The 19,061-nt window shown below is 49.5% G+C and overlaps 1 protein-coding gene across 10 annotated transcripts; it reads left to right on the forward strand.

Moving 5' to 3' along the window:
- The first annotated feature begins 348 nt into the window (after window positions 1–348).
- Zmym3 (zinc finger MYM-type containing 3) lies at window positions 349–16,943 on the forward strand. Of its 10 annotated transcripts, none has more exons than XM_046467065.2 (26): window positions 349–400; window positions 2,353–3,041; window positions 3,988–4,031; window positions 4,341–4,413; window positions 4,874–5,168; window positions 5,388–5,565; window positions 5,723–5,788; window positions 5,919–6,137; window positions 6,426–6,576; window positions 6,802–6,917; window positions 7,078–7,164; window positions 7,285–7,435; window positions 7,676–7,848; window positions 8,061–8,226; window positions 9,130–9,227; window positions 9,309–9,471; window positions 9,744–9,859; window positions 10,152–10,326; window positions 10,509–10,655; window positions 11,159–11,262; window positions 11,578–11,746; window positions 12,057–12,208; window positions 12,786–12,900; window positions 13,501–13,755; window positions 15,243–15,360; window positions 15,450–16,943. In XM_046467065.2, the coding sequence occupies exons 2-26, from the start codon at window positions 2,372–2,374 to the stop codon at window positions 15,640–15,642; spliced, it is 4,194 nt and encodes a 1,397-aa protein (XP_046323021.1). In that variant the 5' UTR covers window positions 349–400; window positions 2,353–2,371; the 3' UTR covers window positions 15,643–16,943. The 10 variants fall into 10 exon arrangements, with proteins under 10 accessions (XP_046323021.1, XP_046323019.1, XP_046323020.1 ...); XM_046467063.1 differs by lacking the exon at window positions 349–400 and adding an exon at window positions 909–976; XM_046467064.2 differs by lacking the exon at window positions 349–400 and adding an exon at window positions 1,095–1,161.
- The last annotated feature ends 2,118 nt before the right edge of the window (window positions 16,944–19,061 follow it).

The raw sequence follows: 19,061 nt of genomic DNA on the forward strand, positions 1-19,061 counted from the left end.
AAGGCCAGAAAAGGCTTAGCCTGAAAAGGAAGAAAGGCTAAAGGCACAGAAGCCTAGAATGGACACTGTATTCCAAAGGAACTCCTTTCCCACCTGAGCCTCTAGTATCTCAGCTACTAAATGCTGGGCAGCCCATAGGGCAGGCGTGATAACGTGAGGAGGTGGGTTGTAAAGTATTCTAACTAAATAAAGACTGGGAAAGGATTCCCGCACATATTTTTTTTTAAGCCAGTAGGCCTAATGCTAGTGGTCCCTACCCTTTCCCCGCTTCTCTAGCCTTCACCTCAGCCACACCCACATGCTAAGGACTATCCGGGCGGGGGAGCTTGAGTGTGTTTGCGCGCGTGCGTGCTCGTGCGTCTGAGAGGCAGAGACAGAGACCGAGACAAAAAGAGACAGGGTGAGAGAGAGGGAAAGAGGGAAAGCAAGAGAGAGCGAGTGAGAGAGCGAGAAGAGAGACAGGACGGGAGAGAGGGAGGGAGAGAGAGAGAGAGAGAGAGAGAGAGGAAAGAAGGAAGGAAGGGAGAGAGCGAGAGCGAGAGCGAGCAGAGCTATCTGCCCTGGTGAGGAAAACTCTAGAGATAATGCAGGGAGCTCCTGCAGGAAGACTCAGGGAGGAGATCCCAGAACTTACCCCAAGACCGTTGAGGGAGTGGGGGATGGCTTTACACGACCTGGTTTGGGGGTCGTCAGACAGTAACGGTTACTGCATAGGCGTTGTCACAGAGCCAGACCCATTAACCAGCCCTGGGTGGCTGGAGAGCAAGCTTAAGACACCCCATAACTATGACTCTCAGACTGGTTAGGGGGGCCCTAGGCTGCAGACAAGGGGAGGAGGGGCACGTGAGGGCTGGGTCCCTGCCCCCCCCCATCCTCTGCTGTCACTCATTACCCCAACAGTCGCCCAGGGGGCGGGCCCCGGAGAGGTGGAGATGGGGGGAGGGTAATCTTGGCAGGCGCCTGCTGCATGGCGTAGGTAGGGACTGCTGAGGGGGGCGGACGCCGGGGGGGGGGGGTTGAACACGAGTGGGAAGCGAAGAGAGACACGGGGAGGGGGAGGGGACCGGGAACCATTTGAATGAGAGGAGGGGATCACGGGTAGAGTGGGCTCCAGGAGGTAGGGCGGGCACGGGTGTGACGGGGGCCAGACTCTTGAGCCAGGTAAGGGAAGCAGGTGCGTAGATCGGTGTTTTTTGTGGTTTTAGTGTACTAGGCCCCATGGTGGAAAGGGGGCACCGCCTTCCCCGGGGGCGGGCTTCAGAGCTCCAGAGGCTATCTTTTCCTCCTCAACTAACGGGGCCCCGGGCGGGGGCTCAAGCTCCATCTCCGGTGACTATGCTCCACTCCGTAATTTCCAGGCGGCCACTGGGCTGGGAGTCTCGCGCCGGGGGCCGGCGCTGTCTCGCGAGCCCCCTCCTCGAGCCAGCCAATGGGGTTGGCTGTTGGCGCCGCCCGCCCGCCTGGTGCAGAGCGCTGGGCGCTGCGAGCGGCGCTGCCATTTAAAGGGGCCGCGACCCCTGTCCCGGCTGCTAGGGAGGGAGGTGGAGAAGGAGCGCGGGGCCGTCGCTGTCTACAGTTCTAGGCTTGTAGCCGTTACACTAACCCTGCCGCAGGTAGGGGTCGGGCCTGATCAAGCCGAACCGAATCTGCAGGCGGGATCTCGCAATAGCCGGGAAGGGGGTCTGAGGAGAGATCGTAGCTCCAAAATGTCTTCCTGTAAATGCCTGAGGTGGGGGGGTGGGCAACAGGAGAAGGGAGAACTGGGGGAGCTGTGGGAAAGGGGGACGGGGCTGAAGAAGTGGGCTACCCTGAAAGGTAACTAAGGGGGAAATGATTAGGAAGGGCAGTTTGTGGGGGCGGGGGAAGGGCTGAGGGAGGACTGGGCTACACGGGGAGGGGGGGTGGGGCCAGACAGGATGGGTAACGACTGAACTGGGGGGCACTGAGAGAGTGAGGAGGGAATAGAAACTGAGGCCGTGGGGGCGGGAAAGGCTTCTTGGTGGTGGGGCTATGGGAGACTCTGAGGGGGCGTTCAGCCCGACTTGGGGGGGGTGAAAGGTAAGGGGGGAGGGGAACTGGGAGTTGCGGGGTGGGGGGTCGGGCGGGTAACGACCAACTGCCTGGCGAGTGTGGGCTCAGGGCCAGGGCGGGGAGCGCCACTCCCCACAGAGGGCGCTGTATGTGGTAGGGGGGGAGTGGTCATTAGGACTAAAGCCTGTAGAAATGCTAGTTGGTTGGGGGGGGCTGTTCGTGAGAAATCCAAGTGGATGATGGGGTGTGTCCCAGAGCCTATAGGAGAAGGAATTCTGGCTAAGACCATCTCTACTGCCCTCTTCTACTCCTAATCTGCAGCCCATATCCAGCCATCCTCATGGACCCCAGTGATTTCCCCAGTCCATTTGACCCATTGACCCTGCCAGAGAAGCCCCTGGCTGGAGACCTTCCAGTAGACATGGAATTTGGAGAGGATCTGCTGGAATCCCAGACTGCCCCAACTCGAGGATGGGCACCCCCTGGCCCTTCTCCATCCTCGGGAGCCCTGGACCTGCTTGATACCCCTGCTGGCCTGGAAAAAGACCCTGGAGTAGTCTTGGATGGAGCCACTGAGCTGCTGGGGCTTGGAGGGCTGCTCTATAAAACTCCCTCCCCCCCAGAGGTGGACCATGGTCCTGAGGGGACCCTTGCTTGGGATTCAGGGGATCAGACCCTAGAGCCTGGACCAGGGGGCCAAACCCCTGAGGTGGTGCCACCTGATCCAGGGGCTGGGGCAAATCCCTCTTCACCAGAGGGGCTGCTAGAGCCTTTGGCTCCAGATTCTCCAATAACCCTGCAACCCCCCCATATTGAAGAGGAAGAGACAACCTCCGTAGCTACCAGGAGAAGGGGCTCCCCTGGGCAAGAGGAGGAGCTTCCCCAAGGGCAACCACAGAGCCCAAATGCCCCCCCTAGCCCTTCAGTGGGAGAGACTCTGGGGGATGGAATCAACAGTTCTCAGACCAAACCTGGGGGCTCTAGCCCCCCTGCACATCCTTCCTTGCCAGGTAGGTTGCCTAATCATCTGGAGAATCAGGGCTGGGAGCGGCAAGGAGGGTGGCTATGTACTTTGGGAAGTAGGGGGGAGGAGGAGGAGGAGGAGAGTGAAGAGATAAGTCTAGGGATATGTGTGGGTAAGGAGTTGGGATTTGGGAGGGAGGGGGTTTCTGGTGAAGAAGATTATAGAAAATAGGGGCTGTGTCAGAGAAATGGGATGGTTTCATAGAGTGGGATGCAAGGAATGGGTTTTGTAGGAGAGATTCCCTTTTTCTTATCCCAGTAGGCTTTTGGTGCCTGGTTCTTCCTTCAGGATTTGGGGGAGGACAACTGCTTCTTGGTTTGAAGATCATTGCAGCAGTTTGGTTCTAGATGAGAGGGAGTGGGGTTTCTGGGATTGATGATTGATAACTAGGTTCTGGAGCCCCCAACAGCATAGGATTTGAGGGGAATGGTAGAAATATAAGGTCTAGGATCACATCTCTAATAGGGGAGGGATAGCCTAGACCTGAAAGGCTCTAGTTTCTCCTTTGCTTTGCCTAATGGTGTCCTCTCTCCAAGCTGTGACCAGGGTCTTAGGACTTATATAACTACCCAAGTATAGGGGAACCTGCCCATACGTTTATGTTTTATTTTCCTCTTGTTCCCTTTGGGTAGTTTTGGGTTTGGTTTTGTTGGTAAAATATATGTTACCTATATTGCCTCCCCATGATTGAGACAGAGAGCTGATGGGAAGGGGTAGGTTATATTTTTTAATGGAGAATAGCTGCACCCCCCCCCCCTTAGTACAGAGCCTGAGGTAACCCTGAGAGGGGCCCCAAGAAGCCACAGGCACTCTTGAGTTTTCCCTTTCAGTTTTGAATAAGTTCTTCCCCAGGAATGGCGGTGGGGGTTGGGCCAGGGAGGGGGTGGTGAGGGCAGGCTCAAGATTTAGGCTGCTTTCTGCTTCCTTTGCAGGAGATGGCCTGACTGGGAAGGCGAGTGAGAAGCCGCCTGAGAGGGTGAGGGGGGAGGGGATTGGAAGGAGTCTGGTTCCCCCTATAGCTCTGGGAAGGACTGACCCTTCATTTTCCCTCCCAGATGTTGTTCAGTGGAGAGTGTGTATAAGGAGAGTTAGGAGGAGGGAGGGAGCTCTTGTGTCTACTGCTTCTTAAGAAGAAAGTCCTGCCTCCTTTTCTCCTCTCCTCTTAAGGGATGGGCCAAGGGTCCCTACTCTCCCTTCCCCCTCCCTTCTATTGCCCCCCCACTAAACCCTGTACTCCTATTAGCCTGGCTCTGGTGTCAGTTTTCCTCCCTCCCATGTTTCCAAGGTACAGAAGAGAAGCGAGCGCGTTAGGAGAGCAGAGCCTCCAAAACCTGAGGTTGTGGATTCCACTGAGAGCAGTGAGTAGGATTTGAGGAAGCGTGACCTGGGGATTCTGGGTGTGGAGAAGAGTGGAAGGTGGGATATGGCAGGGCATCGATCTTCTAGCTCCTGTAGTCCCTCACCATGCAGAGTGTGAAGTGCCTGTCTCCGCTATGGGTTGGCATGGGAACCAGGGGCAGTGGGGGAGATTGAAAACAAGAGCAGTGAGAATGGAGAGTTTCTTGTTTCAGCTATGCCATCCCTGTCCCCAATCTTCTCTCCTGGAGCCCCTCCCTTCCCCTCTCTGGAAGATTACCAAATAACCAAGAATGACAGACACCAGGAGCTTAAGCTACCAAAGGAATGGGAAGTAGGGTATAATGGCCAAAACCGCTGGGGTCCTGGGATCAGGATTGAACTAACTTGGTCTCGTCAGATGGCTAAAGACCTGGTCTGGTAGCCTTTTCTCACTGCTCCCTTCCCTTCCCACTTCCTCAGTTCCAGTGTCAGATGAGGATTCTGATGCCATGGTTGATGACCCCAATGATGAGGACTTTGTGCCATTCCGGCCCCGGCGCTCTCCTCGCATGTCCCTACGCTCAAGTGTGTCACAGAGGGCTGGGCGCTCTTCTGTGGGCACCAAGATGACTTGTGCACATTGCCGGACACCACTGCAGAAGGGGCAGACAGCCTATCAGCGCAAAGGGCTGCCTCAGCTCTTCTGCTCTTCATCTTGTCTCACCACTTTCTCTAAGAAACCCTCGGGCAAAAAAACCTGTACCTTCTGCAAGAAGTGCGTGAGGGTCCTAAGGTGTGGTGGGGGGAGGGTCGAGGCAGAAGTAGTGGGATCAGACAGAGATTGGCAAGAACCAAGCAGGATGGCCCTGGAAGAGAGCAATTTTAGGGAGAGGGTCAGACAACATTTTGCTATGGTCATCAATCCCAGATGAGTAGAAAGCTGGTAAAATGAGGGTGGTCCTGAGTGAATTTTCAAACCTGTTCCCACCTCTAGGGAGATCTGGAACACCAGGGATTCGGTCGTGGCGCAGACTGGTTCAGGAGGTTCTTTCCATGAGTTCTGCACATCTGTCTGTCTCTCCCTGTATGAGGCCCAGCAGCAGCGCCCAATTCCCCAATCTGGGGATCCTGCAGATGCCACTCGCTGTAGCATATGCCAGAAGACTGGAGAGGTGAGGATACTCAGTGGGGGCTGATTTGCAGAGTCTGGCCATCCCTGACCTGCCCCTTCAATTCTGGGGCTTTGGGGGCCAGACCCTGTGGAAAAGGGGAGTGGGGAGGAAAGGCAGCCATCATGAGGGAGCATATTCAAGGATAGAGCTATTCCAGGATGTATGCAGCTGGCCGGCCTTGCTTCCCAGGACCTCACCATCAAGTCGGCAGCCTGATGCACAGGTTGGGGGGTCCCTGGGCCCACTGTCTGCTGTGAAGGTCTAGGGTGAGGTGGGAGGCTATCCTTGTATTGGGGTGGGCGGTAGTAGCCAGAACTCTGCTCAGGGTGTGTGTGTGTGTGTGTATGTGGCAGGTCCTGCATGAGGTCAGCAATGGCAGCGTGGTGCATCGGCTCTGCAGCGATTCTTGCTTCTCCAAATTCCGAGCCAACAAGGGACTGAAAACCAACTGTTGTGACCAGTGTGGGGCTTATATCTACACCAAGACCGGGAGCCCTGGCCCCGAGCTCCTCTTCCACGAGGGCCAGCAAAAGCGGTTCTGCAACACAACGTGCTTGGGGGCATACAAGAAGGTGGGGCCGAGGGAGTAGTGCATTAGAGGGCTGTGGAAGGGGGTGTGGTCCTTGGGTGATAAATAAAGGTGCCTGATGGGTCGAGGGCTGGGACAAATAAAACAAATAAAGGGGGTTTCAATTGTATCTGTTATGTTTTATTTTTGAAGCTGGCTGGTGGACACACAGGTCTTTGTTATATCATCATCTATACTTTTTTGTATGCCTGAAATATCCATGTTTAAAAATTTAAAAAATAAAAGCGAAGGGACAAATCCAGCCTCAGCCTCTCCTTCCCCATCCTCACAGAAAAACACACGTGTGTACCCATGTGTCTGGTGCAAGACCCTGTGTAAGAACTTTGAGATGCTATCACATGTGGATCGTAATGGCAAGACCAGCTTGTTCTGTTCCCTGTGCTGTACCACTTCTTACAAAGTGAAGCAGGCAGGGCTCACTGGTAGGTGCAAAGCCCTCTTCTCTGAGACCCCTGCTGGCCTTCCTTCTACCTCCCATACTCCCCTCTTCTAAAGTAATCCCTGCTGCCCAACCTCAGCCCCAACCACATCTTCCCATGGATTTTCTGTTCCGTCTTTGCACTGCCTTACACCTCCTGTGTGCTCTTTCTATCTCTCACACACTCTCTCTGTCTCTTTCTTTTTCTCTCTTTCTCTCTATGCCCCAGGCCCTCCCCGACCCTGCAGCTTCTGCCGCCGCAGCCTCTCTGACCCCTGTTACTACAACAAGGTTGACCGCACAGTCTACCAGTTCTGCAGCCCCAGCTGCTGGACCAAGTTCCAGGTACTCCAGACCCTAGACCAGGGATAAAGGGTGTGGCAACAGAGAGAGGGTAGGAGAATTGGGGTACATAGGCCTGGGCAGAGAAGAACAAGCCTGACTCCTCTCCCGACCAGCACCACACACATCTTGCCCCTCCCTTACTTGTCTTCCTTCCCTCCAGCGCACAAGCCCTGAGGGGGGCATTCACCTGAGCTGTCACTACTGCCACAGCCTCTTCAGTGGCAAGCCTGAGGTCTTGGACTGGCAGGTAAGACCCCCCCTACCCCCACCCACATCTTGCCACACATCTGAAGGGGTATTTCTGCTGGGCTCCTGCCAAGTTCAGTTGTCACAGTTGTGCCCTCCCTGCCTTGTGCCCCCACATCAGGAGCAGGTGTTCCAGTTCTGCTGCCGTGATTGCTGTGAGGACTTCAAGCGGCTTCGGGGTGTGGTGTCCCAGTGCGAGCACTGCCGGCAGGAGAAACTCCTGCATGAGAAACTCCGATTCAGTGGAGTAGAAAAGAGCTTCTGCAGTGAAGGTAAGGAAGTGAAGAATGGACAGAGCCACGGCCACGGAAAATGACAGAAAAAGGAGCAAAGCTTACAAAGTAGTCAGGCAGAGCCTTCTGCTCAGGTTGCTCTACCCTATCTATTTTAAGGCTTTGGGCACAAGAGGTTGTTTAGAAGAGGTTTGGGGTGTAGCACCTTGAAAAGGTTGGTTCTCATGCCTGTGCCTTATCTCTGTATCTCTGAACTCTTTGTTCTTCCCCTCTTCCCAGGTTGTGTGCTGCTGTACAAACAGGACTTCACTAAGAAGCTGGGCTTGTGCTGCATCACTTGTACTTACTGCTCCCAGACCTGCCAGCGTGGAGTCACTGAGCAACTGGATGGCAGCACCTGGGACTTCTGCAGTGAGGACTGTAAAAGCAAGTACCTGCTATGGTACTGCAAGGTAAGGAGGATCAGCATGTCAGAAAGGAGGGGGAGAAGAGAGCAGGGGTCATGGATTGTGGTACTAACATCAGAGCGAGGCTAGATCTCCAGGGAAGGGAGCCAGTCTCCAAGGTGGTCCAGTCTCCAAGGGGAGGAGCAGGGCTTATCCCAGGGGAGAGGGCCCAGCACATTTTAGAGAAGCAGGTCTGACCATCCTGTCAACGCCCTCAGGCTGCCCGATGCCATGCCTGTAAGCGCCAGGGGAAGCTGCTGGAGACCATCCACTGGCGTGGGCAGATCCGTCATTTCTGCAACCAACAGTGTCTGCTGCGCTTCTACAGCCAGCAGAACCAACCCAACTTGGATACCCAAAGTGGGCCTGAGAGCCTCCTGAACAGTGAGTCCCGGGCAGGGGGCACACTGTTAGAACTGGCCTGGGCTCTTCTAATCTTAGGCCCAGCCCTTTCTTCTTCCTATGTTGTATTCACCTCATCCGTGGCCAGAGCTACAATTACTATGCTTTTTAGCCTCCAGACCCTCCAGGTACCAGGGGGAGTCTTGTTTAAATCTTCTTGGAGTGACAATCTACTCATTTTTTTAATAAGGGTTATATATTTTAAAGAGTGGGTACCTACCTAGGTAGGATGGGGCATGTGGAGGTTGTGGTTAATTTTCAGAGAAAAGGAAGTATCAGCATAAGCTCTGCATTTATTTCTTTGTTTGTTTGTTTTGGTACTGATGATTAAACCCAGGGGCGCTTTACCATTGATCTACATCCCCAACCCTTTTTATTTATTTATTTTTTTTTTATTTTGAGACAAGGTGTTGCTAAAGTGCTTACAGCCTCACTAAATTGCTGAGGCTGGCCTTGAACTTGCGATCATCCTGTCTCTGCCTCCTGAGCTACTGGGATTACAGGCATGCACCACCATGCCCAGCAAGCTCTGCATTTAATGATACCCAAAACTGTTACTATTTCTAGAATATTACCTTGTTCCTTCTGCCACTCCATGGATACCAAACTCCTGAGGGCCGTATAAATGGAAGATCTCAAACTGTGGAGTTTTGGGGAAAATACAGTGTCTTCTTCTTAGTAGCTAGGAGCAATGGATCTTGTTGGCTGCCATTGCCAGGGCCCAGAGAAGACTAGACCTGGGTTGGCAAGCAGGGGAAATCCTAGACTTCCCATTTCTATTTGATATGCCTCTTAATGAAACTCTCCTGGAGCAGGGGTAAGGAAAACGAGAGCTAGTTCCTCCAATGAGAGCATTCTTTTTTTTTTTTTTTTTCTGATCTACAGGTCAGTCTTCTGAGTCAAAGCCCCAGACACCCTCTCAAACCAAAGTGGAGAACAGCAACACAGTGAGGACCCCAGAGGAAAATGGGAATTTGGGCAAGGTCAGGGCAAAAGCCAAGGGGGAGGATAATCTCTAAAGGAGGGTACCGTAGTTGGTGGCACTAATGTTCTTGTCTCCACAGATCCCTGAAAAGACCCGATCAGCTCCAACTGCTCCCACCCCTCCTCCCCCCCCACCCCCCCCAGCAACACCCCGCAAAAACAAAGCTGCCATGTGTAAACCGCTAATGCAGAACCGTGGAGTTTCCTGCAAGGTGGAGATGAAGTCCAAAGGGAGTCAAACAGGTGAGCCAGGGTACCTAGATGCCACAGGCTATATTTCAGAGTCCTAGGCCACCAGACCTATGCCCACAAGCTGATTTAGGGCATTTCTTGGGTAGCCAAAAGATCATACATATGGTTGTCCTAGAATCAGAGTTGTCTCAGCCTTTGGTTCAAGAGCAGTTTTGTGACATTGAATACATGTTAGAGCTTTTGGGGGTGATGGGCTAATATAAGGTCTTTGGTCCATTGTGACCCATTTAGCCAGGACTCTGAGAAGATCCCTTTTTTGTCAGCAGAAGAGTGGAAGCCGCAGGTGATTGTGCTGCCCATTCCAGTGCCCATCTTTGTGCCAGTGCCTATGCATCTGTACTGCCAGAAAGTCCCAGTGCCTTTCTCGATGCCTATCCCAGTAAGTTTTCCTGCCCTTTCTAGCTAGGTCCTCCTTTACCCTTCCAGGATTGAGACCATCCCTTTCCCTTACTCTTTTTTTTTAATTTATTTTTTAGTTGTAGTTGGACACAATACCTTTACTTTGTTTATTTGTTTTTATGTGGTGCTGAGGATCGAACCCAGGGCCTCTCACGTTCTAGGCGAGCACTCTACTGCTGAGCCACAACCCCAGCCCTCCCTTACTCTTTATCAATTTTCCTGCTTATCTGCTGATATGGTTCTTGGCATTTAGTTGGGATTTGTGCCCCCAGGTGCCTGTGCCCATGTTCTTGCCCACTACCTTGGAGAGCACAGACAAGATTGTGGAGACCATTGAGGAGCTGAAGGTGAAGATCCCTTCCAACCCCTTGGAGGCTGACATTCTGGCTATGGCAGAAATGATTGCAGAGGCTGAGGAGTTAGACAAGGCCTCATCTGACCTTTGTGGTATGCTATGGATGGCGGCTATGCCAGAGACAGGGTGCTACCAATCTGTCTGTTTAAGGGGGTGGAGGGTGATGATCTTGGTGCCAAATCGAATGGGGAGTGCATTTGGGAGCAGCCCCTGAAAGCCTGTGAAGGTGCTGGGCAGGAGATGCAGTGGCTGAGCCAACTTCTTTGTCTCCCAGATCTTGTGAGCAACCAGAGCGCAGAGGGACTTCTGGAAGACTGTGACCTGTTTGGACCAGCCCGTGATGATGTCCTGGCCATGGCTGTCAAGATGGCCAATGTCTTAGATGAGCCTGGGCAAGACTTGGAGGCAGACTTCCCCAAGAGTGAGTAGGATTTAAGGTTGTGCCCACTGAGTATTAGAACATCCATGCCATCAGGAAAGGACCCTAAATAGTGATCATTGTGACCCTAAGGCAGAAGGTTCTTCCAGGGAGTAGTATCCAAAATAGAAGGGTAAAACAGGTATACTGTTTGTAGACTTCCAGTCTTATTTTTTAAACATTTATGTTTTTTCTTTAGTTAAAAATAATTGTGATTTTACCATTTTATCATCTTCATTTCAAGGCTCTACAGTTCAGTATTGTTAAGTATATTCACACTGCTGTGAATGTTTGTGTTTGGCACTTTTGTATCTTAATCATATTTTTGCTGGTTCCTGTCTAGTCCAATAAAGCTGTATAAGAGGCTCATCTTTCGTGTATGACTAAAAAAAATAAAAATAAAAAAGAAGCTCATCTTGAGTCAAATGGGCAAGTAGCAGAGGTGATGTGGGAGGACTATAGGGTTGAGTTCTTAAGAAATTGATTTTTTCTTTCCCTTCTAATAGATCCTTTGGACATTAACCCCAGTGTAGACTTCCTCTTTGATTGTGGCCTAGTGGGGCCTGAGGATGTTTCTACTGAACAAGACCTTCCCCGAACCATGAGGAAGGTAAGACTGGGGCTACTGTATCTACAAAGGGAGAATGGAGGCCCAAAGGGAAGGGCTGCTCTCATAGCCAAGACAGCAACCTTACTTTGACCTTCCTAACCTCCTTTTTCCAATACTAGACATATTAAGGTAAAACAAACTTTGTTCTTCCAAGTTCACAAGATTATTAAATCTGTTTTGGAGCTCTGTGCCATGGAAGCTTTCTGTATTCTTACATCAGCCCCGCCATCCCCAGTGGTAAACACTGTCCTGATTAGCTTCCGTGGTGCTCCTAGCCTTAACTCTGTTACCATGCTTCTTTCTCTTCCCCTCCAGGGTCAAAAGCGACTGGTGCTTTCTGAAAGCTGTTCCCGGGACTCCATGAGTAGCCAACCTAGTTGTACTGGTCTCAATTATTCATATGGTGTCAATGCTTGGAAATTCTGGGTACAGTCAAAATATGCCAATGGAGAAACCAGCAAGGGTGATGAGTTACGCTTTGGCCGTAAGTACCCAGGAGAGGAAGGGAGAATGGAGAATAGGAGAAGGGAATAGGGAAAGAGGCTATACCTGTGATTCAGCTCAAGATGTCTATGAGTGATAAGGGTGTGATCGCTTAAGGTTGCCTTGTGAAGATGGGGAAGAGTTGTTGATTAAAGGGAGATGCTATCTAGGTTCAAGGCTAAGGGCTCTTTGTAATTGGTGGGTTTGTTCAGAAGCTCATATGACTAAAGGGTTAATGGTGGTGGACCTAAGTGAAATACTCAATGTGGCATTTTCTTAATTCCATCCACCTCCACCTTGTATCACTGCAGCCAAACCTATGCGTATCAAAGAGGATATTCTTGCCTGCTCAGCTGCTGAGCTCAACTATGGACTAGCCCAATTTGTGAGAGAAATCACTCGACCCAACGGTGAACGATATGAACCTGACAGTATCTACTATCTATGTCTTGGAATCCAGCAGGTACCCCTCACATGCTGCCTCATTTCCCATCACTCAATACAGCAGGCAGGGTCTTACTAGAACTGTTTCTAGCCCCATCCTTGACATTTTTCTCCTATCCGAAACAGGCAGCTTGCCTTTAACCTTCTATGACAAATAAGACACAAGATGTCAGTATTGTTGTAAAATCAGAGCTCGATTCCAGGACCATTGGTCAAGAAACAGTTTTCATTGCTCTCTGGGTCCCCTTTGCAATCCTTGAACCCATTCTCAGACGAGAGGAATGGATAGGACAGGGTTCCTACCTAAGTGGGGGGTAATGTTTAACTCCCACTGGGAGAGATCAGCCATGTATTAGCTGAAAAGGGGGCCTGGGCTTCTGAGGAACATCTCAAACCCTCCTCTTCTAGCAAAGCCTCGGTACTTCAGAGATGAAGGGACACCTGGGGGAAAGCACTCTGGGTCATCTAACCAAGCAGCTCTTTCCCATCCTCTCCTAATTATCAAGGACACCACGCCTGGGGCTACAGCATCATTGTTTTGCCACTAGGACCTACAGTCTGGCTTAATGTCTGTCTGTTTTTTTTTTTCCCTGCAGTACTTGCTGGAAAATAACCGAATGGTGAACATTTTCACGGATCTTTATTACCTGACTTTCGTTCAAGAACTCAACAAGTCTTTGAGCACCTGGCAGCCCACACTTCTCCCCAACAGTAAGGGACAGGATCGTAGCAACCTTACTCCTGTCTTCTCTTCCTCCAATGCATCACTCAAAGAGTCCTGTGCTCTCTGGCCTGCCACTCTTCTCGAAGGATCTGAGGGCAGAAGCATGTAGCTGTTTTGTCTCAGGGTTTAGAGCTGGAGGAGCAGGACCCCCCTGCTCTTGAACATGAGGAGAGAATCAAGACTTAGGTGTGAGCCTAGGAGTTTTGAGGTCAGCCTGAGAAGCATAGACCCTCAAAAAGAAAAAAAAAATGACAAGTCTCAGGTCTGAAGAATTATATATAGGACTAATAAAAAATGGCCTGGTTTTGGGTGATAAGTAAAGAAAGAAAGAAAGATGTTGTGGGGACTACTTGAGGTTTTATATCTACCTGCCTACAACTTGAGGGTGATGAGAGAAGCTCCAAATGCAGGTGGAAATAGTATAAAATATGCCCAGACCTACCATGTATTATAGCTGAGTGTCAGGGTTTTATATACAAATGAGAGGCATGCAGTAAGTATGCATGCCCAGGACCTTGGGTTGGAAGAAGCGGTTGGGTTTGGAAAGTTAATTCTCCTTACCTGGCCTCTCCCCTTGCCCATTGCAGATACGGTATTCTCCCGAGTAGAGGAAGAACACCTTTGGGAGTGCAAGCAGCTTGGGGTCTACTCGCCCTTTGTCCTTCTCAACACCCTCATGTTCTTCAACACTAAGTTTTTTGGGCTGCAGACAGCTGAGGAACACATGCAGCTCTCTTTCACCAATGTGGTACGACAGTCCCGCAAATGTACCACTCCTCGGGGCACCACCAAGGTGGTGAGCATCCGCTACTATGCCCCAGTCCGCCAGAGGAAAGGACGAGGTATGAGACTGTCCCCTCCTTTGCTTTTGCCCCTTCTCTGCTTTTCCCTGCCATGTCCCACCACACTTGCTGGACTGGCCTTTGCCGCTGACTTTCCTCTCCTTCCATTCCTGGGTTTGTATAAAAGGTAAGAATAGCTGGGTGCAGTAGTGCAAACTTGTAATCTCAGCAGAGGAGGATCTCAGGTTCAAAGCCAACCTGGGCAACTTAGCAAGACCCTGTCTCAAAATAAAAATGAAAAAGGGCTAGGGATGTTGCTCAATGGTGGACCATTTGCCTAGTATGTGTGAGCCCTAGGTTCAGTCCCCATTACTGCAAAAAAAGAAGAAGAAAAAGCCTGGCACAGTGGCACATGCCTATAATCCTAGTGACTTGGGTGGCAGAGGCAGGAGAATTCCAAATTTGAGATCAGCTTGGGCAACTTAGCAAGACCCTGTTTCAAAATAAAAAAATATTGAGGATGTAGCTCAGTGGCAAATGCCCTAATACTTAGTACCAGAAAGGAAGGAAGAAAGGAAAGAAAGAAGATAGCTAGCTAATCCTTCTAGATGATGGGCAGTAGCTGTTACATAAACAGGAGCTCACTCAGCTGCTTGTTCCCCACCTTTCCTCATTTTAAGGCAGTTTACTTGCCCTTTTTTGGGGGAGGGTGTGGTGGATAAGTAGGAGGAGGTGCCCTTAGAGAGTAAATAACAGGCTTTCTGTGATTCAGAAGCTACATCTTCCTTCACATTTTTCCCTGGAATTCTGTCCCATCCTTAGCACAGCTCCCAAGGTCCCTTCTCTAGATCTGAACCTCTGCTGGACTCTAATGTACAGGGGCTTGGGGCCATCATGGTTTTGCTGTCCTGGAAGGCAAGCCTAACCTTGCAACAGGGTCTTTTTAAATCAGTTTGTTTGTATAACTTGTAAGATCACCTCTTCAAGATGTCAACTGGAGGAGATCATAAAAAGACATTTTGACAGCAAGAATTAGGGAGGCTGCAGAGCAATACCCCTACAGGATGTTTAGTTGGTATGGAGAGACTGGCTGACTCTTTTTCCTGCCCTTTTTTTTCTCCAGTGCTGGGGTAGAACCCAGGGCCTTATGCATGCTAGGCAAGTGCTCTACCACTAAGCTACATTCTAGCCCCTTTTTTCTTTCTCTTTCTGTTTCTTTTCTTTTTTCCTTATGGTACTATGATTGAACTCAGGGTCTTTTGCTCGCTTAGTGGTAGACCACTAAGCCATATCCCTGGCTCCCTTGCTTACTTTCTCTTTCTCTTCTCCCTTTTTGTTGTGTGTGATACTGGGAATTGAACCCAGAGCTTCATGCATGCTAGGCAAGTGCTGTACCACTGAGCTACAACCCCAGCACCCCTCCACTTTATTTCCTTATTAGACTATATTTTGTATCCTGAGGTTTTCTGCTTTTGTCCTAGACTGTGTTCTGGGAAGTGCTCATTGAGCATGTGCTCTTAATGAGTCTAAGTCATTTCCCTCTATAGACACAGGTCCTGGGAAACGAAAGAGAGAAGATGAAGCCCCTATCTTAGAGCAACGTGAGAACCGCATGAATCCCCTCCGCTGCCCTGTGAAGTTCTATGAATTCTATCTCTCAAAATGGTAAGTTGGTGGGTTTGCAGGCATGTGGACCCAAGGGATGTACTTTGCCTTGGCACTAATCTTCTGTTCTCCCACTCCCACCATTGTAGTCCTGAAAGCCTCCGAACTCGCAATGATGTGTTCTACCTGCAACCTGAACGGTCCTGCATTGCCGAGTCACCTCTCTGGTATTCTGTGATCCCTATGGACCGCAGCATGTTGGAGAGCATGCTCAATCGCATCCTGGCTGTGCGTGAGATATATGAGGAATTGGGTCGTCCTGGGGAGGAAGACCTGGACTGAGTCTATGTGCCACCTGTATTCATCTTTCATATCAATGTCTGTCCTGTGGTCACGTCTCACAGGGTGACTGGCCCAGGAAACAATGCTACTCATTTTGAAGGGCCCTGACTGCCCCTTTCTACTCTCCCATTCTCTTCCTTTCCTAGGAACCCCTGGCTTTTACCTTCTTCTATACCACTTGACAACCACTGCGTTCCAATCTTCTGTACTCAGGGGCTAGACCCCCAGTGATGGGCAAAATCTAGTTAGCCCATTTTCTTTTTGCTTCAGAGTAAAACCTTTCTTCTGGGGCCAGACTCTGGTGGAGTGTTAATAGCTCTGGTGATCCTGTTGGCTTTGGGTTTCCTGACCCATCTGTGTTGGTGAAGCCCCTTGTTCCTAGGTCTAACCTAGGGAAGAACTCAGCTACCTTCTCTGCCCTGTGCCCACTCCACTCCCTTCTCCCTCTTCCCCAGTACCACACAAAAGGGTCTTGTCTGAAAGGTGTGAAAGAAATGATAAAAGTAATGAGGGGACCATTTACCCAAAACACAGAGCTTAGACACTGTTCCCCTCCCATAAGAGATAATTGGATGTTGGCACCCTCTCACCACTGTGTTCCCCGCCCTACCCTGGCAAGCACCAATCCATGGTGCTACGATTTCTAAAGAGATCCAAATGCTTTCTTTTCCTCAAAGGCAGAGAATGACTCTAAGTATGGGGAGCAGACTCCTTTTGTGCAGACTCCTGTCCCCTTGGTTTATGTGTTTGTCTCTCTCTGCCATCTTAGGTTGGCATGAGCCATGGTGTCAACATGCTTAGCCCCTCTGTAACTGACTCCCTTTAGTTCTATGGACAGAGCTCTCAAGGCAAAAACTACCTTCTGACTTGGATTGAGGCTGGTTTCCCCCTCTTGTTCTCTCTCCATCTTAAGAGCCAGGCCAAGCCTTTGGGGGACTGGGTCATGCAAGATAGGGTCTGTGGTCACAATATTGGTGAGGAGTTGTAGGCATGGGGCCTGCCCTTATTGCTTACATCTTCTCTTTTCCCCATCTTGATTTTGTAGGCCCAGAAAACTATTAGTGTCTGGCAAAGGGGATACCCAGCTCTTTCCCTGTTGGCTTTGCTGTTCCCCAGACTCCTTTTTGTGTTTTTATAACTGTCACCAGTTTAGCCACTGTTTAAATTGTATATATTGTTCTGAGGCGCCTGGCCTGTCCCTTCAGTGAGCCATGCCCGCCCTTGTGTTGTAGTGAGAAGCTGTTGTCACAACTAACCTTCTGTCTCTGGAATTGTTTGTTTCAAATAAAGAGTTAAAATTGTCTTTTGCCTTTTATGGGGAAGGGAGAGGTGTCTGGAGGGGTGAGGGATGTAGAAGAGCAATGCTGTGAAACTTCAGATCTCTCAAAATGTAAAGAAGTCAGGTGTCCCACCTCAGTTTGAGAATCACTCTATCCACTTCATTGAATGAATCTACTAGGAATATGATCCTTTTTATAAGTTTCCAAACACTTTCTGGGCACACTGGTGCACACCTGTGGTCCCAGTGACTCAGGAAGCTGAGGCAGGAGGATTGCAAGTTCCAGGACAGCCTCAGCAATTTAGCAAGACCCTGTCTCAAAAAATAAAATGAATTGAGGGGTGCTGGGGTTGTGGCTTAGTGGTAGAGCAGTTGCCTAGCATATGTGAGGCACTGGGGTTCGATTCTCAGCACCACATAAAAATAAAATAAAGATCCATGGACAACTAAAAAAAAACATTAAAAAATAGGTTGAGGGTATAGCTCAGTGGTAGATCACCCCTGGTTTAATCCCTAGTAACAAAAAGTTTCCAAATACTTAAGAAAAAAATGTGTTCAATAGCCATCTATTAAGTATTGCCTAGGTTTAAAAACCTATGTTACAGGCTTCAGAAAAGACCCAAGATTAATTAGACTAGTTTCTTGTGCCAAGTAGGTTTCGAGGCTAGAGGAGAGACTGACAAGTACAGTCATAACACAGACAAATGAAGGAAATGCTTTTTAAATTTTTTTTAATTTAGTTGTAGATGGACACAATATCTTTATTTTGTTTTATCTGTTTTTATGTAGTGCTGAGGATTGAACCCAGTGTCTCACACATGCAAGGTAAGTGCTCTACCACTAAGCCACAAGCCCAGCTCTAAATGAAGGAAAAATTTTTATGGGAGAGCAGAGGACCAGGAACTGATTTCAATTTTACAGTGAGGTTCATTGAGGGAGGTAGCATTTGATCTGGATCTCAAAGAAAAGGTAGGAGGAATTGGGAGACCACAGCTGTAAGGTGGGAAGTACAAGGTTGAGATTTTCCCACCAGGAAATGGTAGGTTCAGACCTGTTCCTTCAGGAAGAAGATACCTAGAACAATAGGAAGAATGGAGGGGGCAGGCCTGAAGGCTTACAGAAAGGTAGAAGGAGTGTGGCTAAGATCCTGGGGGCCTCTATAGGAACTGTGGGGATAGGGAAGAGGTGGATTCAAAGTAAATTTTAGATTTTAAGCCTTTTTTCAGACATTTTGAAAGTAAAACTTACATGATTTGATGAATGCTAGGGAGTGAGCCTTGGCAGAGAGGGAAGAATTGAGTATGAAGCCCAGATTTCTAGCCTTGAAGACAGGGAGAATGAGATACCCTTAATCAAAATGGGAAAACAGGGCAGGTTTTTTTTTTCCTTTGTTATTTGTATTTGTTGTTGCGGGTAAAAGGAGGTTGGTAATAATGTTGGGGTTCTGCCAGGCACAGTGGTGCACACCTGTAATTCCAGCAGCTTGGGAGGCTGAGATAGGAGGAAGATAAGTTCAACTCAGCCTTAGCAAGGCCCTAAGCAACTTAATGAGAACCTGCCTCAAAATAAAAAAAATAAAATATAATAAAAGGACTGGGGATGTAGCTCAGCAGTAAATTGCCCCTGGGTTGAATCTCCAGTATGAAAAAAAATAACACCCAATTAGTGGGCCATGCAACATGACAGAGCAGAAAGACCACTCAAATATGAGCTTCTAGTCATAGCTCTGCCATGGAAATGGGAAAGCCTAACTTTTTAAGCTTCTCCTAAAAAATGGGTTCATATGGGCTGGAGCTGGAGCTCAGTGGCAGAGACCACTTGCCTAGCATGTGTGAGGCACTAGGCTCCATCCTTAGCACCACATAAAAATAACTAAAATAATTGTTCTAAAAAATTTTTAAAAAAGGACTTGGTATGTGGCTCAGAGGTACAGTGCTTACCTAAAATGCACAGGCCCTGGGTTCGATTTTCAGTACCTCAAAAAAAAAAAAAAAAGAAGTTTGGGTATGAAGGCTTAGAAGAGAGATAAGGTGTCAGTTTAGAGTCATTTTCAGGGCTCAGGATATAGTTAATGTATGTAATATGAAAGAGCAAATAATGGAAGATCGAGGATATAGCTTAGTTGTAGGTGTAGACGACA

This window comes from Marmota monax, unplaced genomic scaffold (genome assembly GCF_021218885.2).
Source record: "Marmota monax isolate L192 unplaced genomic scaffold, Marmota_monax_Labrador192_F-V1.1 WCK01_AAM20220418_F8-fsc00284, whole genome shotgun sequence".
NCBI lineage: Eukaryota > Metazoa > Chordata > Mammalia > Rodentia > Sciuridae > Marmota > Marmota monax.